The sequence below is a fragment of the Pezoporus occidentalis genome, unplaced genomic scaffold, assembly GCF_034315485.1.
Source record: "Pezoporus occidentalis ecotype Australia unplaced genomic scaffold, CSIRO_AGI_Poc_V1 ctg67, whole genome shotgun sequence".
Lineage (NCBI taxonomy): Eukaryota > Metazoa > Chordata > Aves > Psittaciformes > Psittacidae > Pezoporus > Pezoporus occidentalis.
The window spans coordinates 3,301,057-3,327,926 of record NW_026916019.1 but is presented as its reverse complement, the minus strand read 5'-3'; the positions used below and the strand labels follow the sequence as shown (position 1 = coordinate 3,327,926).

General features: G+C 39.4%; 1 protein-coding gene across 10 annotated transcripts in view; it reads right to left on the bottom strand.

Annotated features, from left to right (window-relative positions):
• The window catches only part of TULP4 (TUB like protein 4), a 160,955-nt gene that overhangs the window by 21,488 nt on the left and 112,597 nt on the right, over positions 1–26,870 (bottom strand). For all 10 annotated transcript variants that reach the window (XR_009968918.1, XM_062640787.1, XM_062640792.1 and 7 more), the window contains 3 exons: positions 13,926–14,106; positions 10,862–10,996; positions 6,513–6,679 (listed from right to left, as the gene is read on the bottom strand). Coding sequence is in view for 9 of the 10 variants with exons in the window: in XM_062640787.1 (XP_062496771.1) it covers positions 6,513–6,679; positions 10,862–10,996; positions 13,926–14,106 (483 nt within the window). In the remaining variant the exon portion in view is untranslated. The remainder of the gene's footprint in view (positions 1–6,512; positions 6,680–10,861; positions 10,997–13,925; positions 14,107–26,870) is intronic.

Sequence of the window (26,870 nt, the reverse complement as noted above, 5' to 3'; positions counted from 1 at the left end):
GGATTCAGATCTATTACAATTATATATTAGAAATAATTGGCTAAAGGACAATAAAATAAGATGCTGTATCAGGAGAAATACTGACTGAAAACCCATCTCAAAAAGTGGCAAACAGGCAGCTCTTTCACCTTGGTGGGTTTGAAAGTCTACATCTGTTCAAATCTTTACCCCCAGCTGGAATGTTGACTCCCTTTAGAAAAGCACATGGGAACGGATATTCCTGCTCAAAGCTCTGTGGTTGCTTCTCATAATTCACTCATCTGTCTCTCTTCAGGAGAAAACACGATTTATATGGCTTTAATCACTTTTATGCAGTTCAGTCAATGAAAACACTGTTCAAGCTGATTCGTGCTGCCTGCTTTGAGCTCAGAAATCCTGAGCCACAGGGCCTGCTGCTGCTTGGACTAATCCCTTATCTTCTGACACTGGGAGTCCCACTGGTAATGAAAGAAAAATGGTATTCCAGAGCAGAAAGCCCAGCAACAAGAGGGATTTTTCTCAGGAGAAAGAACCCAACTGCAGAACACTATCTAGTGAATGGTATGTGTAAATAAAACTCTGATGTCTGTGGCCTGCTCACTCTCACTTTGCTGATGTGGAGATGAACATTCTTCCCTCTCCTTTTCCCAGAGAGAAGCTGGAAGGTACAACAGCTGCAGTGCCCACGCAGTTCTTGTGAATTGTGCATGCACATCTCTGTACTGCCACAGCATTCATGGCTGGCTGCTGAAAAGAAATGTAACTTCTTCATTCTTCTGTTCCCCACATTAACAGTGGGAATAATATTAACTAGTAGGGATTGAAGGTGCTAAAAGCAATGAAGGCTGTGATGTGGTCAGAAATGACACTGCTCTGTGGCTTTGTTTGATTTTTTATGCAGATGTTTCTTATAGCCTCTGTCTGATTGGGTTTTGGCTTTTTTTTTTGGTTGCATTTTTTTGTGTGTGTGTTTTTGTGTGTTTTTTTTTTTTTTTTATTTGGCTTTGTTTTTTTTTTTAAAATTCTAATACAACAATGAGATTCTATTGTAGCAAAATGAGTCATTGCTTAGACAAATGTCTCCATTTTCCAGTCCTCATCACAATCCATTTCTGCAGCAATCAGAGATGACCTTATGGCCTATATGGAAAATATCACAGTCCTTATTGATGTCCCAAAGAATGTTTCACCACATAGTTCTAGACGGTTGCTCTTGTTCCTGTAAGACAATAAACTCTTCTTGAAGCTTTATTGTCATCCAGTAACAACTAAATAGGATTAATTTCTGGTGATACAAATACAAGGCAATGTTAATTCAGAAGCAACAAAACCTGAACACTCTGTGTGAAATAAAGGAAGAGAAAATAAGCAAGGTCAGTTCAGCTGGTTAATACAAAAGGCAGCCTCTTATCTCAAAGCTTTCTGATCTGAATTTAATCTGAAATTGCATCCTCCTTCTCAGCCTTAATAAAATAGCTTTTACACAACTACCACATTTCTGCAGGATCACATCATCTTAAATCTATCCATTCAGATGCTGGGACATTTCCAGCTGAGAAGCAGCCTTGAAATGCTGTGAAGGCTGCTGCTGAGAACAGCAGGTTTAGAGCAAGAGGGTCTTCTCAAAGACTCCTGGAAACCTCTCCAATAAAGATTTAGTGTTTGGTATACCACTCTGAATTAGGGTTTAAAAATATTACAGTGATAAAAATGCAATTACAATTTTTTTGCATCTAATTCTGTTGCTTATACAACTGATTCCGGAACATGCCGGGCTCAGTTCACTCTCATCCTTCATTGCACTTGAAGTTTAGTATGTTCTTACATCAGTTACATAGTGGTATAAAATCATAAGCTAATGTGAATATACTGTAGAATTATATGTGTACAGATTTGATCAGCATCACGGTTTCTAAGTCCATGTTCTTGTTCCCCTGGTCTTCTGTGGGACATATAAAAAAGGAAATTATAAAAAGTGAAGAAGGAACCAAAATACAAACTACAACTTTGAACCATTAGACAACAAAAATTTCCCAGGTTTGTTAAAGCTGGTAGTTAAGTAATTTTGAAGTGATCCTGTAGAAGACTCCTCTGTTTAAAGCTTAAATGGGAAGACAGGAAGCAGCTGTATCCACTCAGAACCAACAGCAGGTACAGTTAGTTGATATAATAAAGACCTGCCTTCACATCCAACAAGAAATTCTGAAGTGACAGAACTGGGTCACAGTGTTTTAGCAAGACTGTAAAACACTCTTGAATGAGTTGATTATTCTCATCCCTGCTTGATGCCAGGGAAAGGCTGTGAGGGTTTAACAAATAATGGAAGAAACCAACATGCCTCCAAGAATAATAATAAAAAGAAAAAAAGACCAGCAAGGCATCCTGCTGTTGTAATCACAGTTTTAAATGTTGAAAAAGCAGGACCATGAAAAAACTGCCAGCTACAAGAAATGTGTATATTTTTGGTACATCATGTTGGTGTTCATGTACACAACAGTCAGTTTAGTAAGAGCTAAGTTTTACAGAATTTGATAGTATATTTTTTGAATAGTTATCAGCTGATCAACAGCCTTTAAGATATGCTCTCTGTATTAAATAAGTAACCAGTATGGAATCTTTGGAATCACAATATAGATCCAATTTTATAGAACTACTTCCAACAAGATCATGGAATCATAGGATCACAGGCTGGTTTTGGGTTGGAAAGGACCTTAAGATCATCTAGTTCCAACCAGGGACACCTCACACCAGACCATGCCACCCAAGGCTCTGTCCAACCTGGCTTTGAACACTGCCACAGATGGAGCATTCACCACCTCCTTGGGCAGTGGGTTCCAATACCTCACCCCTCACTATAAGATAAAAGTCTGGTGTGACTTTCTGAAGACTCTTCTGAAAATTTCTTCCCATTCTTTCAAGGTTCAAACATGATTCCATGTGGCAGAAGTTCCATATTGGCCCAACCCGTACCTTTTTTCCATCTCTTTCAGCTTTTTCAGCTCTTTCTGCTACATTCTGCAAATACATTCTCGCAGCATGTCAGGGTGGGAGGCTGTTGCCTCAGATCAGGGAAGAAGTGAGGCTGTAATACTGTGATAACTTTACCACTCTGTTTACGAATGTTATTTTTCATGCAAAGTGTTCATTTGGATACTTCTAAAAAAGTGTGATTTCCCCATCTAGGGTTTCATAGTCAGCAAACTAGGTTTATGAAATATAAATTCCTATACTGAAGGTAAGAGCTTATGAGAGTTAATCAAATGAGGCAAAGGATGCCAAAGCTGTCTTGAAGATGGAGGGGAAGATGGTGAATAAAACACCTTGAAGGGAACCATGACAACAGTCATCATCAAGATGACTAATCTGCAGTACCCAAATCTATTCTACCTTGGGGTCTGCACTGACTTTATGTTAGGTAACATTCCAGCCAAGTTGCATACAAATCCTACATCAGTTTAGACTGAGTTTTATTATAAACAGTAAAATCTCTTGTTTCCTGAATATCCTACCAAAGACAGGACAGACAAACAGCAGAAAAAGAAACAGTTCAGTATACTTTACTGATAAAATTTTCCGACATCTGCTTTATCAAAGAATTGGGACAGAGGACCGCATGGAAAATCAGTTGTGCATCTGTAACCTACTACTTTCTATGTTTGTTTCTGCTTTACTTTTTCTGACTATTCAGAACAATGCTCATTTATAATAAATTTGCTTTTCCAGTCACATTTGCTTGTTTCAGAAGAAACAGTTTTGGCAGAAGAATTTGAGATGAGGAAATTATTTTCTTCAATTAATTTCTTCAATAACCAGTGATGATTTTTATAAAATCCCATTACAAGGCTGACTATCATGGTACAGAAAACTAATTAATTTACTCTGATGAATTACTGGAACCACTGACTCACTGTCATCTCTGCACACACATCTTTGGAGTAGAGGCAGAGAATAACAAAGTTACTAGCAAGAGTAGTTTTTATCTGGTTTTGTTAGTAAATCAAATACTTCGCAATGTTCTAGCGTACCTGTCACTTAGCTGGTAATACTGCCAGTCCAGCATTCAAATACACAGAAGCATAAAGTCCACATAAACAGAAGCACATGTCCTTCTGAAAGACCCCTCACTTCCTCCTGAAGCTAAGTAAATATGAACTTATGTGCACTAAATAGACAGAATGAACACTGAGTTAATAAGAGGAGTGGCTCTAATTTTAGGCAGGTTTATGCACACAGTTTTTCCCAAAGAAACAAGACTCCATGATTGCGCTATTAAAGGGATGATTGTTTTCCCCCTGGCCCCTCTCTCCTTTGCTTCCAACCTGGCTTACAACTTCTGAAGCTGCTGGCTTTTCACCTGAAGTTGACAATGGGGAAAGAAATCTTCATGATACTAAAACACTGCATTTTCAGTGAAAATTAGCAGCTGGAAAAAGCATAGAGGCTCATGCTAATATTTCCATTACAAGAGATACTGCAGTATGGACTTGGAAGTTACCTGTTCTGTATGACCTGTCAGTTGTCCTGTAAGTACTCATATAATGGCAGAATAATTAGCCCTTACATGTGTCACATTATGTGCTTTCTCCCAGCTGATTATGTAGAGAACTGAGAAGAGCTGAAAACATGAAAAGAAGCTGAAGTGATACGGGGAGAAACGAGAGGAGATGAAGGTAGTAGCTGGTGCAGTGCTGTGTTTTGTCTTTAGTCTGAGAACAATGCTGATAACACACTGATGTTTTAGGTGCTGCTCAGTAGCATTTACTCTGATCAAGGACTTTTCAGTCTCATGCTCTGCCAGTGAGGAGGGGCACAAGAAGCCAGGAGGAAGCAGAGACAGGACACCTGACCCAAACTAGCCAAAGAGGTATCCCATATCACAGCACATCCTGCCCAGCATATAAACTGGGGGGGAGTCACCCGGAAGGCCAGTTCATTGCTCGAGTCAGGCTGGGTATCGGTCAGCAGGTGGTGAGCAGTTGTATTGTGCATTACTTGTGTTTATTGTTTGTTTTTTTTTTTTCCCTTTTTAGTTTTATATTCTCTCCCCTTGTTATTTCCCTTATCATTATTAGTAGTAGTAGTAGTTGTTTCAAATTATACTTTAGTTATTGGACAGTTCTTATCTCAGCCTTTCTATAGTCTTTCAATTCTCCTCCTCATCCCAACCAGAGGGAGGGAGAAGAAGGGGGAAAGGGGGAGAGCAAGTGGCTGAGTGGTTCTGAGTTACTGGCTGGGCTTAAACCACAACAGATGCTTAAACCACAATTTGACTTCACAGCTTGACACTAGAGTGTTACACTGCTACAACAGCTAACATGGACATACTGTATTGTGGTACTAAAGAAAGAGAACAAGGTGTGCTTTTTAGCTGGTCTGGAAATAAGCAACACTAGTATAAATATGTTTTCTCCAAAATCAATCCAGAGAGGAAAGAGCTGCGCTACTTTGCTCAAAGGGATATGTTTAAGACAACAAAGCTGTGCTTTAAGTACCTAAATCAACATTAGATGTCACTGTACGTATTTAGGTTGGCTTTAGAGATCATAATTTTAAATATTACAAAACTAAAGAATTCTGTCTAAATTAGAGTGCTAATGTTAGTAAGCACAGGTTAATGCTAAATATAAGCAAACACAAAAGCTTAGCAGCTGGTTTACTATGTCTTCCTTTTGTATCCATCCCAGCTCAGGGTACTGAAAAAAATTGTAATAAAGGGTATAATCATTAAACATAATTAAGTAAATGTATCTACAGCATTTTCCTTCACTTTTAGATTTCAAAACTATTATAAATTCATTCAGTTTCACTAGTAAGAGTCAGAAATCAGAACAGTCATCCCTATTGTGCAGAAAATGAAATAAACTGTAGAGATAAATTCAGCTGCGTTCTGAAATATCAGCAAAGACCTATGAAGCTTTTACTACTAAGCAGCACACAGACCATGTGTTGACATTTACTTGTCAAGTAGAATGACCTAAGTTACAGTGAAAGTCTGTACAGAAAGTGGGAACAGAAACAAGACTTTCTGATTCAACCTTCTCCATCTGATGCCATAAAAAATTTAAATACTGCATCAGATCAACTGGTTGTACATTAGAAAATTACAGCAATAACAAAGGGAGACTAATCTTGTAGTTGTGACACTGGACTTAGAATATTTTTGTCTAGCTCTTGGCTCTACTTCAACATCAAGCAAGTTATCTAGCTTTTTTCTCCTTAATCACTCCAAAACAACAGAATTTCCTCTTTCTATCTTGCCCGTTCATGGCCCAGTGATTTTGGGAAATAGACTGTTTCTTTTATATACTTGGCACAAGACCTAGCACAGTTGTCTTTTGAATCAGATGCACTCTTGGATGTCTACCTTAATGCAAACAATAATTATTCATAGTGCATTTTTATCTATACTGTATACTAGAGTGTGTTCCGGACGTTTTGCAACTGTTTTCATATTACAGGTCTATACCAGCCAGCTAATGTGGGAAAAACATGTTGGAAAAGCATTGAGAACTGACTTAAAAAATACCTCCTACCTGCACAGGTGTCTCCAGAGTGTAGATATGTTCCCCACGCACATTGTAGAACTTGACAAGTGCGCTTTTCAACAGGGAACCATTGCTTAGGTCAACCAGCTGGCTTTGCTTCTCCATGCCTGCTACTGCCAGTAAGTCTCCTTGTGTACACCACTGCACCACCACATCTGAAATCACAAAGATGGTTTGCAATGATCACTGCTTAGAATCAGTAGGAATGGCACTTCCAGATGCTGCAAAGTGACTTGGACAACTAAATCATGCTCTCAAAAGTTACTTAAGTACATAGAAACCTAAATCCTTTCATTGAAAGCAATGTAGCATAGTAGCATATGTGCCACATATTTGCAGTTCCAAGAATGAGTCTTTTTATTCTGTAAATTGCAAAAAATGTGGAAAATACATACATTTTTCTGTCTCTATGGTGAGTCTAGAATGTAATCAGTGGTTTCTCCTAAGTACATGAGGACAAAAATTTATTAGAGATGTTTAAAATTATGTGGAAGATCCTATGCACAGCTTCAGGGGATAAACAAGTGGAATCAAGTTAATACAGAGATTAAGAATATAAGGAAGAAGTTTGGGTATATTATTTGGATATTTTATATATAAATAGTATATATATTTGGATATATTATTTGGATATAAGGAAGAAGTTCTTTACTGTAAGGGTGGTAAGGCACTGGAATGGGTTGTTCAGGGAAGCTGTGAATGCTCCATCCCTGTCAGTGTTCAAGACCAGGTTGGACAGAGCCTTGGGTGACACGGTTTAGTGTGAGATGTCCCTGCCCATGGCAGGGGGTTGGAACTGGATGATCTTAAGGTCCTTTCTAACCCTAACTATTCTATGACTCTGTGATTATGTGAAGAATCTTACTAAGAGAGCAAGAAAGAGTATTTGTCTGGAAATGCCTACAGTGAAAAAAAGCAGCATAGCTGTCAGTGTCTTGTGTTCTCACTGGCATTACTCAATTACAGTTTAATATTAATGTCAAACTAGAAATACTTTTGGACTTTTGTCCATAATTACATATGGTCTCCATGTCATAGGTTTTCTTTTGACACCTGACCTGTGAAAATCTACTCATCTGCCTAGCAGGAGTTTGGCAGAAGCACGCAGGGATTACTTAGTCTCTCATATACACAGATATGATCAGGTACTTCTACTAAAGGCACCTCACAGTGAGGAACACCCATAGCTTAATCTGGGGATTCTAATTTCAAACCCTTACATCTTCCAGCTCTTTGTCAAACTTCAAGAAAAGCACTAAAACAGTATTTTGTATTTCTGTTTGTGTTTCAGAGGCAGATTTGCATATGCAAGGAATACTGAGCTAGTCTTTAAACCTTTTTATTCTTAAACCGGAGGTGAAAGGCAGCTATTTTGTGCTAAGACAAAGTGAAGGTAAAGACAAAACTTTTGTGCTCTGGGATGCTCAATCTGCCGAGAACCTTTTGAAGACATCTGTGGGCGAGAAGCTGTCTTCAAATGAAGAAGCAGGAGAGAAATGAGAGTTGGCAGGAAGGATCTCAAAATTGTTTCAAGTTGTCAACTTGTCATTTTCTGGGACTTTCATGTGCAATTTAAAATGGTTTTGTATTATTTCAACTTTCTGATATTTCTCACGGGAATTATGCTTCTGTACATATCAGAGACAAGACACATGCTTCTCAAGATATTTTTTCCTCAGCTAGGCTTTGTATGGCCCTTTTTTTTCTCTTAGCTCTCAGCCCTTAAGTAGTCTACGATGAGATTTAATTCATCTTTCTCAGAGAGTATAATGCTAGGCACGCTAATGACTCCATTAATGGCAAGCTAAAGAGGCAAGGTAATCGATTCCACTTTTGGTAACTGGATTAACCACACAGCTCCCAAAATGATACATGTCTTTGGATACATGACTTCGGGTAAAGCTTTCAGTCAATCCCCATACGGAGACGAGTGATTATTGTTTCCAATGGTTTTCTCCCTCTCTCTCCCACAAAACTCATAGAATTAGGCTGCTGTAAAGGCAGCATGGGGTGGATGTGGGCTGCAGCATCCTGCATGGTTCTACAACACGCTTACACTGCCAACAGGGTCTTCAATGATTATTGAACCTTGACGTAAAATAGCTCAACTCATCACTAGGTCTCGGAGCAAGCACAGAGATTAAAAATGAGGTAATGATATGCAAGTGAGTTGGTGGATCAGTCATCCCTCAGTAAACCTTGAAGAGAGCTCTCTAACTATACAACAGCTGTGCAGGCAGCAGTAGTTGTAGCTAACCAGTATAACTAGTAGATGTAGCTCAGCAGTTCCACAGGTAGCAGTGCACTGTCAATCACTGAATTAAAAGGTGTAAATAAAGAAAGGATACAACTGAACAGTTCAGGACCTCTACTAGAACTGACAAAACATCCAGACGTTTTCAAGCTGGATGAGAAGAAGAACTTGTATTTGAGTAATCAAATTCTCAACCAACAGCAAAAGTTTTTCTGTATCAATTTTATATAAATATTTCAAGTAAATGACAGCTTTGCACAGCTAGCAGAGTACCAAAAATTATACTGTTATTGTTCAAAATAGTTTTATCGTTGCCTGATTTAAAAATACATTGAGAAATCTACAGCACCCCATAAAGACAAGGACATCTGCTGAAGAGACCAGAAAGCAATACTTCGGGATTTCTGACAAAGCCACATGAATTAAGACTTGCAGACAATACTGAAGACCACTCACCCTCAGCAGAATACCAAGTGGCTGGAAAGGATGGCAACCCTGAGCTGGGTGGTTTTGCAAATTCTTGCATGTGATAAAACCAGTAAAATTACAGTCTCATGAAAAATAAATTTATAAGAAGATACAGAAAATATGTACTATATGAAACTATATGTAAAATACTTTCCACTGTACAATGCTTCAAAACAACAGTGACATCCCAATCACCTTTCTTGTCTCCGTCTCACACCCCCAATCCAGCAAGATGTTGCACATTCTTTGTCTACTGATGAAAACAACGTAGTCCAGTTTACAATTCGTAAAAATACTTCTACTCTAGCTGCACATTAATATTTTCCTAAAGGAGAGTGATGCAATTAAGAAATCTTTTTTCCATTTGTGACAGTCAGGGGAAAAGAGAAACAGGACAGACATCCCCAGCAAGACAGAGCCCTGCAACTCTAAACAGATAGTAAGATGGGGTTTGTTTCTCTTACTGTTTCTATCTGAAAGCTAGACTAAATGACTACTCAAGATTACCCTTACCCTAACTACTATAATACAATGAAGATGCTGGGCAGACCCATTGGTAGATGTGACACAAGCTTCTCTAAATTTGTTCAATTTTCCCAATTTAGGTGTCCTTCTGGCTGAAGAACTTTTCTGGATCATGGGGTTGCCTTATGATGCTATATTTTGCCAGTGATGCACTTCTTGTGTTGGCACAGATGGAAGCAAGAGTGGAAAAGAAACCTCAAAGGTGATTCTTTTACGCCATAAGACTACCCTACATAATGGATTACACAGAAACTATTGGGGTGGTGCTAGGGCAACTTTTCACCAAAAATATCCCACTGTTATAAAACAGCCAAGAGTCTGCTCCAAAGATTTTTTGGTTTTGTTTTTTTTTTTTTTTTCCATCTAATATATAACTAATTTACCTATGGAGCTGAAAAAGAATCAGTGGAACCTATATTTAAGTATGTGCTTATGTGCTGCAGTGAATTTAAACGCCTCTGCAGGCAAAGAATCGTAAATTGCACTGAGAGCACTGGCAAAGTAAGAGATTTTTTGATAGGTAAGAACAGTAAAAATTTCAATGTGAATTAAAGGCTTCACATGGAATACTGATTGTACAAACATTCATGCATTTCATGCACATCGCTTAGCAAGATGTGTAGTAATTAATCAGTAGAATTTTCCTTCTCTCAGAATAACTTGCTTCCTGATCATTAATAACTCTAGCAAGTTTTCAGTATCTGTGAAAGTCAAAGTAGCACTGTAATTCATACCTGGCTACCAAAAGTATGGGGGGAGACCTTGTGAATTAAAGGTGCAAAGGAAGTGTTATGTAGCAGAGGCATTCACACAAAGAAGCATAGACATATTAGCACATTCAGCTGGGAAACAGCAAATGGATCAGTTGCTCTACAAAACTGCCATAAAAACACGATCCCCAAACCGGAAACATTATTTCAAACACAAAAACTCCGTGAGTTAAGCGCTGCTCTCCCACCAGCAGGTGTCACTGCTGGAAACGGCAATAAAGGTGGCAGAGTGCTTCTGGATTAGGAGAGATAAACACACACCATTAAAAATACAAGAAAAACAGAGCATAGGGAAGGGGTGAAGTGATTTCCTTTTGTACCTTTCAACCCTGAGCGGATGATAGTAGGAGATAAGTCATCGTAATTATTCATTAAACTGATGTCTCCCGACGTGAAGCTGACAGTAAGTAGTGGCTTGGTGTTCTGTACTGGGACTGGATACGCAGCTGGTCCGTCTGCAAAAACAAGGCTCTAGGGTGAGCAAAAGGCAACCAACCAGAAGGAATTACATTCAGGTTGAAGTACACTGTACTTCAGCCTGCCACCATCAGGAGTGCTTCCAAGCCTCAAACTCTACCTCTTTATTGCTTCAATGTCAATGGGCAAAAGCAAAGCAGGTTTAGCCAGTTAGTTGTCTGTTTTTGTGAAGCCCCAGTGTTTTTACTTTGTAAATTTTTACCACAGTATATCCAAAGTGATTTATGCATATACTATTATCTTACACAGTGAGGGTTTTCAATCTGTCTCCACTGTCATTTCTTCAAAGTGTCCACAAATTGAAAACCAGTGCTTTGGAAGCTTCCTTGGAACCCAAGTTGAAAACCAGTGTAATAAACAATATAACCACATTAAAAGCTATTTGTTAGTTACACTTTCTGCTTGGGCAAGTGCTGGAGACTCCTCCTAGAGTCACACAGGGACATTATAAGAACTTCTAAAAGAACATACTGACTTTTCACAAATTACTGTGTTCTAAGAGACAGGCATTGGATACTGCTCAACAGAATCCAGTGTGCTCACATGTAAAGGTGAGCCCAAATGGAACAGCTGGCTTTAAAGACAGGACATTTCTGCAAAATCTCTGCTCCTCTGGGCTTCTTTTTCAGTGTTCCCTGAAATTCCCTTGTTCAAATACTGTATGAACAACAGTATCATCATCTGTAGCGTTCGACATTTCACTCATTTTGTTTACAGTTTCTGACAGGAGATGCTGCTGCCCTGGTAAAGTACCCCTCAAGGCCCAGCCAGCATCTTTTTCAGTCAACAAAAATGGCAGAGCCACTTAAGAGTGGTATAGCTTCCCGAACTGCAAAAAAGCTGATCAGAAAGCACTCTGGAGAAATACGTCTAGTAATTACCACTTCTTTGTGTATATAATTTAGTAAGAAAAACCCATCAAACTTCCAGTCCTTCCTACACACCTGTGTGAGTCAAAGGCTTGTCACCTTTGAGAGGTTTATGCTGCAATCTGCTCTAAAGAAAACACATCATGTTTGGGTAACTATTAAAATAGGCTTGTAGGCTTGTAACGAGTCCACCCACCCCTGACTGACTCAGAAAGAGCTAGCACATTCAGATCATTTAAGTTCTCATCTGTGTACTCTGCAACTTCACCATCCTCCAACTGGAAATTCAGCATTTAAAAAAAAACCTAAACAATGAACACATCAAATTAATGCTGTTCTCTGTCTTGCTTTAGAAGCTTGCTAGGAAATTTGAAGTTTTTTTCTTTTCCTCTAAGGTAAGAAATCTCACACAGTACCAAAAGTGAGGCACGAATGCCAAAACAAAACTCAGTTTTAAAATATGCTACTCTTTTATCAGATGATCACATTATCTTCTACCATTATTTGTTAAATACATATGCTTATTATGCTTATTCTATTGACATATATACACAATTCTGGACAAGGTAGATTTTTGGACTGAATCCAAATTACAGTTAAAACTGCAAGAGTTCTCAATTCAGCAGTTCAGATCTGAGATGGCAGTTCAGAATTATTTCTAGCTATTATGCAAGGCTGAGAGAACTGGGTTTGTTCGGCATCCAGAAAAGAAGGCTCAGGAGAGGTCTTATCACCATGTTCCAGTATTTAGAGGGTGGCTACAGAGAAGATGGAAACTCCCTTTTTACAAGGAGTCACATGGAAAATACGAAGGGTAATGGGCACAAGTTACTCTTGGGGAGATTCCAAATGGACAAAAGAGGAAAATTTTTCACAATGAGATCATTCAGCCATTGGAATAATCTCCCCAGGGAAGTAGTGGATTCCCCAGCATTGGGCAGTTTAAAGATTTGGCTGGGCCATCTAGCTTAGGTCGTGGCTTGCCTGGAATGGTTGGACCAGATGATCCTTGAGGTTCCTTCCAACCTGGTATTCTATGATTCTATATTTAAATTTTCATTGTACAATCACTGTTTTATTAATTTAGATACTAATTTAGTTCAGACTTTATACACTAGAACACAAAAACATCTTACCTAGATCTTCTAGACTAATGAACAACATTAACAAGAAGTATTAGCATTACTTGAATAAGAAGGATGGGGCTGACTGTGCATGGATACCTATGTCTCCTAGGTCTTTGCCACTGATTGTTTCCAAAGAGTTTGAAACAAGAACAGATTTCCCAATGAGTTATATTTACATTTAAGTGGAGGGAAGAATTTCTTCCTGACCCTCAAATTGGCAATGTGCTCTTAAGCATGGAAATTAGTAACTCCAGACAGCACCAGTCGTCTTTCTTCTTACACTGTGTAACTGCAGAAAATACTTTCATTTCTAATCCATCTATGGAATTTAGTGAGCTTTTTATGTCAGGACTATCAAGAATAGGACTACTATGAGGAGCATATAAAAATCCTATGCAACACAGACAAAATTAAACATGTAGTACTTTCCACTATATCTAGTACTGGTGTCTTTTCACATGTATCTAAATAATAATGCATTAACTTCTGCAGCTGCACTCTGACTACCTTCTTACATATGGACCACTGCAAAACCTCACAATATCTGCTTATCAGTGAAACCTGCTATGCCCCTATCCAGTGTTTTTTACTCACCTGCCCTAAAAGCTTTGAGCTTTGTGTTGTTATCTCATTTGTGCAAATGGAGGCAGAGCAGCACAGACAAGGTATGAACAGCAGCAAGCCATGCAGTGAAGCTGGTAGCAAAGGTGGAGACAAATCCACTCTCCTGCACCAGCTCTCTACTCCATTCTCCATGCTACCTGCACAGCAATGCACCATCTTTCAGACTCTACCTGCTTGAAACTTTGGCCATCCTGCTGTTTAAATACAGCATGAAAACTCCTTGGAGTTCAAGTTGTCTTTGTGAGTGCTTGCAAAGATGAAGCAGAAGGATGTGCACACAACACTACCTTGTGGTGGGGAATAGTCGTCAGAGTCTGTGTCACTCTCACTGCTGTCCTCCACCAGGAAGCTAGGGTAGTTCCAGGACATGCTGAGGATGCCATCTGATTCATGAAGGAGCACGTGCGCCAGCATTCGGCCGTGGCAGTCCATGACGATAACTTGCCCATCAGCAGTGCCAAACAGTACCTGAAAATACCAGAACAGACCTCAGTCCCACCAAACATTAGCCAAACATGGACCCTTCCTCCTTCAAACACATCTTGTAATTAACTAGCTATGCTGGAAATTAATTGAAAGCAAAGCAGTCAGGGAAGTGAAATGGTGCCACAACCGGATGCTACAACCAAAGATGTACACAAAGAATAAAGTTAAAGCAGAAGAGCCTAGATTTAAGTTCCTAAAATCTGTGAGCAAGTAACATTCCACAGTGGGGTGCATTTTGTTCACTTTAATATGACACATTACTCTTTATTCAAACTTGGTCATTACTACAACTAAAGCAAGCTGGCAGAAGAGCTACCACAGAGTCTGAAATATTCTTGGATTATACAGAAACTTCTAAAATAGGTGGCAGAAACTGAGGTATGTGTCAGTCATAACAATATCAAAAAGGAAAAGCTGACAAAAGTGAGGTCTTAGCGGAGATTTCAAATAGTTTGTGAGAAATAGAAGGCTGAATAGAGGAAGACAGGTTATTCAGTTCATGAGCTGAGAGAAGGTGGGAGAACGTCTTCCAAAAGCAGAGGCATAAAGCAGTATGATCAGTCAACTGGAAGTAGATTATTACAGCCCAAGAGGAAGGCAATATTTTACACATTCAGGAAGAGATGAAGAAGAGCTTCTATCCACCATTTCACATACAAAATGGATAATGCGAGCTACTATGCAGCCAATGCACACTGGCTGAAGTCAGACTGACTGGAACCTACAATTTCTCTTTTTATAAGCATATTCAGTCTTGAGGCTTTAAGCAATTTAAGATCCTGCATATCAGATGAATTAAAAAAATCATCAGGAAATAAGGATTAATAAATCCACCAAACACCAAATGCATTAGTCACGGCTGCTGCTGCTATCACATGATTTTATATGAGGTAAGTATGTTTTAAAGCAAGTTTAAATGCACTCATCAACTTGAAAACTAGCCAGCATTAAAAACAAAGCTAAAAGGAAGGCCCAATTTTATACTTGCCCTTCAGCCTACCACCTATTTCCAGTGCTTGTAAAATTTAAGATTCTAAAAATTATATGCCTGGATTAAAAAGTCATCTAGCCTTGTATATTACCTCTAATAGTGGTCAAGTGTTTGAGGAAGAGTAAAAGAACAGGATGCACTGAGCAGACACCTCCCCTGCACACTCATGTAGCTTCCAAAAAAAAGTATTCCCTCTTCTTTGATAATTTATAGTTTCACTTGGTAACCTTTTCCTCTTAACACTAAAAGAAATACAGTATAATTGTTCCCTACTTACATTCTCAATATTGGTGACAACTTCATAGACCTCTATTACCTAATCCCTTAAGTCATCTCTTCTCCAAGATGAAGAATCATAGCCTATTTAGCATCTCCCTGCACAGCTGTTGCTCAAAGCCTCCAATCACACTTGGTGACCTCTGCTGTCAGATGTCTTCCTTTCTATCTTCCTTCTGAGATGTCATGACAGGCTTGCAGCATTCAGACTGTGTATTGTATCACACTTACACAAAAGTACTCAGCTTGGAAGCAGCTGTCATGGCTGCACATTTGAAAGTTTCAGTAAGGAACATGGCTTCAAAGGTCTTACTGAAAACGAGAAGCACTAAAATTTTTTGTATGATTAAAGTGATATTAGGAAACACAGAAGGTTGTAAACTAGAATAGCAGTTTAACAGAGGAACTCCAGAGAAGTCATTATAATCTTAAGAAAATCAATGGAATTGTTTCATGTCATCAGAAGAGATGGAAAAACAGTATTTGGCTGCTTTAACTGTAATTGTTATATGCTTGTCCTGGGTTCAGCAGTAGCAGTCATTTTTCCCCTTCTTGGTAGCTGGTGCAGTGCAGTGTTTTGACCTTCAGCTCGGGAACAGAGCTGATAACAAGCGATGTTTTGGTTTGGCCAAGGACTTTGTGAGCCTCATGCTCTGCCAGGGAGGAGGGGAAGCCAGGAGGAAGCAGAGACAGGACACCTGACCCAAACTGACCAAAGAGGTATTCCATACCACAGCACGTCATGCCCAGGATGCAACTGGGAGTTAGCCGGAAGGGCCGGGAGACTGCAGGGTTGGAGGAGGTATCGGTCAGAGCTTGGTCGGGCTGGGGGGGCGAGTTATCGGTTGGCTGGTGGTGAGATGATGTATTCTCTTCCCTTGTTATTTCCTTTATCATTATTATCATTGGTGGTAGCAGTAGTGATTTGTGTTATACCTTAGTTACTAAACTGTTCTTATCTCAACCCGTGGGAGTTGCATTCTTTTCGATTCTCCTCTCCGTCCCTCCGAGAGCAGGGGGAGGGCAAGAAAAGGGGGGGAAGTGAGCGAACGAGTTACCTGACTGGGTTTAAACCACGACAATGCTACAAATATTTTTGTGTTAAATAGCTGCTGGGTTAAAACAGCCACTAAAGTTCGCTACAGCCCCCAGATTTCTATTTTTAGATAAAAGAGCTGTAACTTGACCTGTGTTCATCTCACACTTCCTTCCCTTGTGGTCCTTTATTCTATTCTTCTTCCACTTGTATCATCCTGCCTCCTTTCACACTGTTCATTATTTTATCTACTCAACATGCATAATCCGTGAACAGGATCTAAAAGCATCCGTTTCACTATCTGCTTTTAGAACATAACTACTCTTTCAGATCTCTAGAAAACAAACTTCTTCTAGAAAGCCAAAATCATACCAGTTGTCATTGCTAGCTTCTTACACCACTTTCAGCCTACTCTATAGATTAGTTTTTCTAGCAGTCATGTAGGGGTTTTATAACTGCAAAGTACCTAAACAGAGGAGATGAAACTCACTGTTGTTTCTAAAAATAGCAGTATGAGTCCTAAAATCCTGTAGAAACACTTTATAATTGCGTAGGAACAAAATGTTGGGACTCATTACCCAGAGTTCAGTCTCATCTCAATCTAAAGTTAATTCTTTTAAGTAGAACTGCCCCCAATTAATTTAAAACTATGAAGTACTATAGTAATTTCCAAATCAGAACAGCTGCATGTGGAACCTGAGAGCTCTTTAGCAACCTAGAAATGTCAGAGGGCACCCTTCATCTCTTTAGCCAGGCTACAGTTTCAAGGAGCAGCTTTAAGTTTCAGGGTTATTGTAGCAATACAACCTTTTAAGATTAAAGCATTTATCAGGCTGATAGTCCTGCTGGCTGAACTCCTGCTGAAGCTGTAAAACTGTCTAATGGTATTATTATCCATAACATTACTCAAGTTATAAATGCCACACTCAAACTACTTATGCCAGATGAATAAAACTCTCCTGACCTTCAGAAAAAAAGGTTGAGCCATAGGTTATGCCTGAAGGATCCAGTGAAGAAATGAAAAGGTATTTCAGATGCCTAAATTCATTATTTTGAGGGTATTTGCAAATCTAAGAGGTCTAAGGGAATGTTGGAAAAAGTCAGTGAACAAGTTACAGTGTTTTTTTAATCCCCTGAATACAAAACCTAAATAATAACAATGGTAATTAAAAAAATCCCAAGTACTTATTTGGAAGAGATTCTTTGGCCCCTTGTTTTGTTCTCATCTCCTCTCCTCTCCATTTGTACTGTTCATTATTTCATCTGTTTTTACACACATTACCACATGTAGAATTATGCATAGTCTGGTAAAAAAATACCTAAATCACTCAATACATTCAAAGTGTGAGTCAGTTATACAACATGAATACAGTATTTCTTTACAAAACATATCAAACATAAGGAACCCTGAATTTCAGTGAAGTTGTAGTTGACTAAAGGTCATACAAATGCAGAGCAGTCTCCAGTAGTGCCCCGACGTTGTATACTTTGAAGGGAAAACTCCGATAAACAGCACTGGGATAATCCCCACACAGGTTTTATAAGCATACCGAGAGCTGAAGGTTAGGATCAGTCCTGGAACACAAGTGTCTGTTTCTCCATGAAACCCAAGCTTGTGGTGATTCTTACTTATTCCTAGAATATGCATACTGGACCAGTCCAGCAAACTGAGCTCTACTGGACATGAAATACTCAAGCCTTCTACAGCCCTGAGTCATACAAATAATTGTACGGCACTTGTAAATGTTGCTATCTCACAACAGTAATTATTTTATGCAGTATTTTAAACTTAATAAATAAATAAATAAACAAATATTTAAAACAGAGTGTAACATAAAGGCAAATCCACTGTCCCCATCTTAATAATGCAAATTGACTACTTAGTCTTTCTTTTCGCAGACTGATTCCTGGCTAGTTCTCCCTGCACTCCTAATCCATCCAAACACCAGAAGTAAAATATGTATAGTTTAAATTTGCTGGGGTTTCTATACCTGCCAAATCATTCATGCAGAGGATATGGCTCCACTATGCTAAAGTGCACATGCAGGTATTTCTGTCAGGAAATCCTAAGGGGGGCCTATTTGTGTTGCCATGTGTCAACTTTCAGAACTACATACACCACTTTGGTTATTCTATTCTAGCCATCACTTTTAATGACACATGCAAAGACTTCTGAGATCAGTAAGTCATGATCTCCCTCTGGAAGAATCAACCTACCTAGGTCTTTTCAACCCAGTTTACAGGTGTTTTGTTATTCCATGTTCAGTTTTTGCTTTAACCAGTTTACAACTGCAGATGTAAATGTTGCTATCTCACAAAAGTAATTATTTTATGCAGCAGTTTATTTCTGCAGATGTAGTATCTGCAGTACTTACATCTGCAGATGTAAATTTCATTTGTGCATTTCTTAAGTGTTCCGAAACCCTTTTCTAAAGGTACTGCAGGAAAATAATGTTGTTCTTCTAGGACAGAGATGTGATTATGTAGGCTGGCAGCTAAGTTCATATTGAAGATCCTTCATAATCTTTGGATGTACCAGTCAGACAGAGCGGCTTGCTGATTTCAAATTAACCTTTTCCAGGACACCCCTTTAATTTCCTCAGACTAAGTGAGGAGTCTCATAACAGTGAAGTTGTAGCTCAGGGCAGAAACCTCACCAGCATCTTGTAACCAAGTAAAGCATGACTGATCTCACAAAAACTTATGTCCTTATTTTTTATCATCCTACAGGAGTTGCACTTGCAAAGTTGAAGGACTCCTCTTCCACCTACCCACTTTCCAGTCCTTGCTCCTTCAGCATATCTTTACATTCTTCCATCTTTTCTGTTTGGCACACACATCTGCTGAAATCTTGCTGCCCTTGTAGCAGGTAGTGCAAATGCTACCACTAACAACTTACTCTGCACACCTCTGCGTTTGCAGCCACCTCGTCTGATGTTCTGTTTCACTGGCATTTCCCTTTTCAAAGTTTAGACCTGTCTTACACTTTTTCCTTCAGCCTCCTCCCCCTTCTCACCCCAAATGACAAAGTCATCACAGTACCTCAGAAATCGCATTCTGCAAAAATGCTAATAAGGCCAACTGCGTTTGCATTGTCAGAAGATGCTGAGCAGTTCAAGGAAGCTGAATTAGTTCTGTCTGCCCTGATTTAGCTGTCTGGACAAACATTAGTATTCATGATAGGAACAGCCTTCACAGTTGTCACCATAATGCCATCATACTAATATAGACAAATCTATACTGCTGATTCAAAATTAACCGAACTATAAATTGGTTCATGGACAAAATGATGGCTCAACCTTCTATTTATGAGATAGGCTTAGTAACATAGGAAATACGTGGAAAATTATTCCCTTTAAACATTTTCTTTCATTAGCCTAACAAAAAAAATGCCAGTCTTGCAAAGGCTGAGTTACAACATTTTACAGTCCATTAGTTGTGATATTAGCATTTTGAATTCCTTACTGTTTCTCCATCACAAGGTAGGAGACACTGAAGCAATTGCCTCTTAGAATACATTAAAAATTGAAAGTTTGTTTTTTGTCAGTGTGGTATTTGTGGCTGTCCTTCTTTTTACCTCAAAATACAAAGAGAAAGAGAGAGAGAACCAGAAAGAGGGAGACAGCTGCTCTCCTGCTGAATACTTTTATTTCCATTAAAAATTCAGCCATTGTAAAATGATTTCTTGAACTAACACAAAAAGACTTCACCACAATTCACACACAAGCTCAGGGGGGAAATACTGTGTTTTCTTTGACTGCCTTTATGTTTGAAACAACTAAGAAAAGTCTTTGTTTCCTTTGGACATGAGGAGTTACCAGCCCCACACATGGATGATACACCACAAGATCATCCAGCTAACTGTATATGTACACAGCAGTGAAATTCTCATTTGAGGCCATTAACACTTTCAAAAGCAGCACTGGTTTAATTACCTACTTTCAGGCTTGTTCCCTCTCTCTCTTACAAAGTCCATAAGATCTAGAAAACTATTACAAAGCCGTCAAATAAGAAGACAAAGTAAATACATTGGAGGAACATCTGTGGCTTTTAACATGGACAGGACTCCAAGTGTGGATCAGTGAGCTCCCACAGCGGAAGTACTCTGGAATGCTCTTCAAGCAGCGGTACTGTTTTCTCACTAAATTTTGCCAGGAAAGTGCACACTTATCTACGAAAACATATATTCTTCACATATATCCAATTATATATAGCAACAAAAACAACTGTTTGGTACTGTTAGGTGGGAAAAAGCAGTCAGTTTTAACAACAACCACTCAATCGAGCAAAAAAGTCAACTGATACACTTGGCAGTCTTCTGCATTGTTCCCAAGCCAGGTTTCAGTTATTTCCTGAAAGATATATTGCCTGCTAAAGCTAGAATTTCCTTCAGAGTTTCAGAAGTCTGAGAGCTTCTTTTTGGGTTTTGTGGTTTGGTTTTTTTCTTAATTGAAAACGGTATTCCTTAGCAACAAGGATTGCACTCTCGACCAGTGGAAATGCAACACAAAGCAGCTTAGAAGCAATGTCCTTGCTGTTTTGAATTTCATGATAGAAAATTGAGAAGCTCCTGGGTTAAGCTATATGCTAATGGAAGCCAGCCTCTCAACTTCTGCAATCTCCTTCTAAGTCTTGGGTGCAGGCAGAGAGGGAAAACTCAGCTTGGTCAGGAAATATGAAGAATGGGTGAGGTCAAATCTAACTGAGTCAACATGGAGATAGGTTGACTAATAAACTGTTACCAAAAGAGGTATTAAAGAATGACTATCCTCCTAAAAGCAAGTAAGATAGGGAAGGCTTAATCCCTTCTCAGCCAATGCAGTTGCCAACAACGTCTGAACACTGACAAGAAACTGGCTCCTGGACAAAGAGCAGAGAGCTCAAGTGGAATCCACACAGGATGAAATGCTGATGGGAAAGGTCTTGGAGAATAAAGAGATATTGCTCCCACATTCCATTGGCATACTATTGCTTTTTATCAAAAAATCATGTCATATCACTTTCCAGAAATATCACCTCTCATCTGCAATTTACTATGAAACTTGGCCACCCTGTTTTCCCAGAAAAGACCCAGCACAGAAATCCACAAATCTTCTCTGGATTCAGTCACTTTAACCCTCCTTCCTTACACCAAGGTCTCAGACTGTTCTCAGGCTTGAACACATCTGATCCAAGTTCAAGACCTCATTTGGCTCCTGGTGTTACTACACTTCCCAAAAAGTTGATGGATCAAGTCCCTGTGATAATAAAGTTTAAATCAGCCACTCTGGCAGCTGTATTTCTTTTGAACTGAACAGACCACAGAGCTCTGGATGAATCAAAAGGGCCCTGGGGCCGAAGCCTTCTCAGCCAAGTGGCTTTGGCAATGGAATAACACAGACTGTTTCTGAAAAATGCTGTAAAGCCTTAACAGTTCGGGGGGGGTTCCCTCTCTAAGAATTCCAGTCCCACTCACATGCCCTCTCCTGACCAATGCAAAATCTGACCAAAAAAATTAAAGCAATTTTCCTACCTTACATACAACTTCTTATAAAGAGAGCCGCTTCATGCAAGAGGATCCATGTTTTTTCCTGCATTGCCTCAAAAGTAGCCTAGGTACGTGCTGCTGCTTTCCACAGGTGCATTGCAAAACCTCGTTCTTACTGTCTGCCTCAAAGCTTAACACAGAGCTTTTCAGAAACACAGTTTCAAGTAACTACTTCCTGTCCCAAAGAACTGAGGACTTCAGGCTATGTGAACAAATCTTTCTGTATGAGTGCCAGCAAGGTTAGAGGAGAGGCAAACGACTTCTTTCTTCCTGACACTTCACACACAGAGACTAGTCGTGTTGCTGTTTGTGCTCATCTTTACTTTGCTGACTCAAACACTGACAACCCAAAAATGCAAAACAACATTGGGTATAAAAATGCTAAGTAGACACATTAACTGATCAGCACAAGTCTTCAGCTCTCCCTCCACCTCTGGTTTGTCACTGCCATTGACATCCTTCCTTTCTTGAGGGAAGGGAAGACATGGTAGAGTGCAGAGCTTAACAAACCCCATATTCTGATCCACTAACATAAGAATATTGCAACCTATCTTAGTGTCACATCAGATCAAAGTGAAGAGTTATAAGATACACTGTTGAAGGTGATCTGTGTGTCCTAGTAGACTGTGCATCCAGGGGGATGCAGAAATCCATTCAGCCATTTGTTTTTCACAGTAACAAACATCAAAATACCCTGTCTACAAGGATAAGCAAAACATTAAAACAGTTGTATTACTCCTTTCAGACAGAATCATAAAGGGAAAAACTTCTTTGCAAGACTCATCTGAAACAGTGTTGACATGAAACACTGCAGGAGCTACTATGATGCTGTCAGCCCATAAACATCCCCTATGTTACAGCCGTCATGACTGGAACAAATGGCACCATCTCATCAGCTCTCTTAGTCTCTTGCCTCTACAGGCTGGATGAAGAGCATCAAGGGAAAGATTAGGCAAGACACAGATGAAGCTAGTGGGAAGAAGAAAGAACATTGAAGCATCACCTTGTTGCTTTGCTCCTTCCAATTACTGCCTCAATAACTGTGCAGTATCAGCTAGGATTTCTGGCAGGAATAATCAAGTCTGGAATAAATCTGCAGAGATGCCACAGCTCCTGAAGCTGTGGGTGAACCCCTGAGGCTCCAAGGAGAATGCCCTTGTTCTCTACCCTCTCCAAAACTCAAGATAAGCCTACAAAGTCCTCCTCTGAGTAGGGAAATCTGCAGTGTAGCTGCTCACTGCTAGTGAGAAAAGGAGAGCACAACTAAAAAGAGGCACACTTCATCGTGATATTTAACTCTTGACTTCTTCTTGGACGACATTCTGTCAGCAGAATGATGCAGGAAAAAGGCAAAGGAAAGACAATGCTAATAAAACTATATATAGACACTAGGGGGAAAAAAAAAACAGAGAAATCCATTATTTCAGAAATAGCTGCATAATGGAGCTTTAAAACAACGTAATAAAAAGAGATGGGAAAAAGAAAGGTTAACTAGCACTTAGAATCCACATTACTTTTTCACACAAAATCTGTCTGTCAGTATTATGTGTTATCATAAAAATCAAGTCATCAAGCAAAAAACAAAATCAAAGTGTTACTGGCTAACAGCATGTATAACCATATAAAACAAGAATACAAACTCTATGCAAAAACATTTAAACTTTTTAAGTATATATAAAGCCCCACATATTTCATCTATAAAAGGGTAGTCTACCATAGGATAGTAAACATTCATAGAACCCTTAGCACAAGCAAGCAGAAATCATTAATTTTAATAGCAAGTCTGCCACAAAGGTTTGAAATGCTTCTAAAAATAGTTCAAAATATTAAAGGCAGTTAAACTGTGGTGGGTTTTGTTTATCTGTTTGGTTTATATAACAACTGGATTTATCTTGAAAGACAACTGAAGTCTCCTTCCCGTCCTCTTTTTGCTTTTTAATAGTGCTGCTCAATTATGCAGCATGCAATGTTAAAATCCTTACATGAGATTTAACCATTGTCTGCAGCCCTTGTGGTTTGAATAAGCTGCCTAGTTAATTAATGACACTTCTTCAATGCTATAAAAAGCCTCTAGCCATTTTTCCAGTAATCTGAGTAATTCATCCATCAATAAAAGTCTTTCAGTTCTTCCTCAAAGACTGTACCTTACAGTGCAATTCTGAGTGTCCCTAGTCACTGTAAACATAAGTAATTTGATAGCCTCTGCACCCAGAACTAATGGGGGGAAAGGATGCATTTTTATATGTTAAGACACAAAAATACAGACATTCCCTGGCATTTTAAAGGCTCCTTTATGTGAACCTGTAAAGATCCTGCATAGGGACAAGAAATATTCTAATAAAGACCAATGCCATTGCTTACACTTTCAAATTTAACAGGCTGTATTTTCTTTTTCATTTCATCCTTCCTTCCATTCATAATAATTAAGGTAAATATTTGCCTTCCCTATATTGCCCCAGTTGCCTGTTTGTCGCTCCCTTTCATCATTCTGTCAACTCATTAGAAGGCTGTGTTAAAGATTTTTTTTTCCACACAGCTAGATGTCTGAGCATAATTAAACTTGATCAGTGTGACTATCACAATAGCAAAGACTGCCTGAATCATGCCTGATTGAGTCAGTAGAGTGAATGGAAGCACTAACTCCTCCTTTCAGAGCTACAGGTGATGAGAAGACATACATGAGAAGATGACACCATGGCCCACACAGATGCAATACGTCCAAATATTTACAAATTCCTTATTTTTAAGCCATGTTCTGGAAGCTAGGTGAGGCTACCTTCCCTGTTTTCATCTTAGAATTGTTCAGAACAACTATTTCTGAATGCAGTACCACCACATAGATCCCATCAAACTACACTGTTGAACATAGAAAGTAGTATGCATCCCCTTCTTCATGGGAAAAATCCTTTCTTGGTCCTGGGCTCCACCCTGAAGCACTGCGGCAGGGTGCTGCAGGCAGGGTGAAGGAGCTGAAGCCTGCACCTGCCTTGTGCCTGTCAGATAAAAGGATGCTGAAGCATCTGTGGTTGCCAGGGGAGTAGGGATGGCAAGGGCTGGAAGCAGGAGTGAATAACAGCATAGAAACTGCCTTCTCGCACAGCTATTGCAAACTACAAAACATTAAAGAAACAAGCAAACAAACAACATCAAGACCTCCCACCCCCTGTGTTTTGACACACCGGTTTCATCTGCTACAGGTCTCATAGTTTTCTTCCAGCATCTTGTAAGACCCAGCAGTATACACAGTACCTGTTCCTAACACAGTGCTGCTTTTCTCTTCCACCATGAGCAGAGTTTTGTAGGATTAGACACAGAACAGGCTGAAACTGGGGGCCTGTATTTACACATTCTTAGTACTAATGCATGTAATGTTGTGATGGGACCACATACAGGAATTCACGTTGTACCCAGCAGGATGCAAATCAAATTAGGTAACTGCTTGTATGCCTATTTTCAGAGCAAACAGAAGGAAGCATGTGGGCAAAGTTCACATGTACATGTAGTCTGTCATGTCCTGGCCAGTCCCTGAATTTCCATAAAAAAAAGCTTACAACAGGAAAGAGGAGGGGGGAATATAGATATGGGTTGTTACAGCTGTCAGAAAAGCCTAGTAATTTACACTACATAAGATACAGGGAACAAATATAGATTAATAGCATCTCTTGGGATATCCACAAATTAAATTCTTTCTTTTTCATCAAGGCTTCTCGCTATTGAAGAGTGATTTCCTTCTGATTTTTTTTTTTTCACACACAGGAACAACAACAGAAACATCAGTGAAGTTCAGGGAGTTACACTATATTCCTAATAAACAAGAGTATAATCAGACCCCTCTACAGTTTTCACCCAGTTCTTGTGACTCTGTGCCTTTCCCCATCGTGAATGGAGATAAGCCTCTTCAATAGGTAAAATCTGGGAGAAGAAAAAGGAGGGCACAAAGGCAGATGTTGACAGAAAAACGTCACTATGAGCTGAGCAAGCGCACAGGAGGGGACACGAAGCACTAGAAAGATATTTTATATGACTTGTGGGCTTAGGAAAAATCTTCAGTTACTTATTGATGTTGCTTGTATAATGATAAATAAACCCTTTGGCAAGCCAAATCTTCAGTTCTTCTCACTTGGGAAGTCATTCCGTTTACTTGGTATGTATACTCCCTCTTTGGAAACAGGCGTGGAATGACACCACAGAACTGTCTCAAGACAGGGTACAGCACTCCCTTATATCTCAAATTTACATTTCACCTCAAACATACTTCTCATCCCTACATGACGCTATGTGAGTCTTCTCATCAGAAAAATACTTCACATGACCCTGAGGAAGTAGGCTCTACTACAGCTTCTTGTAGCCCTAAAAAAAACAACATTTCAAAACAGTGAAAGGAAATACTCAGTCCTGCAGAGTCTTCCTGTTGTGTGTATTTGCTTATTATCCTCAAGAGGCCATTGGTGTAACAAGGTTCTCTGCCTTGGCCAGACATGTGCTTTGGTTATACTGTACAGGAGCAGGAAACACCTAAATGAGGAAGCTACAGACACACATTGAAGTGAGAAAATGAACTTCTAGTCCTCTGCCTAAATAAGCAGAAACACAATCACAAGGCCTGTGTCTTCAACTAGCTAAAGAAGCTCACAGCTTCAAGTCCAGATTCGGGACCTGGTTCTGACCACTGTAAAAATCTGCCAATGACCTTTACAAGAAGATCATCTGATGACATATGATGTTGAGAAAGAAAGCACTCCAGTCAACCAGGTTGTATCAACTGTCCTATGACTCATGATCAGTTCGTGCCCAGGAGATAAGGAGAACTCAAGAGATCCTGAAAACAGCAGAGCTGCAAGAAGAATGATACCACTCTCTTCCTACAGGAAAATGCAGAACGCTTGCATATAGTATTAATAAAATCAGCCAATAAC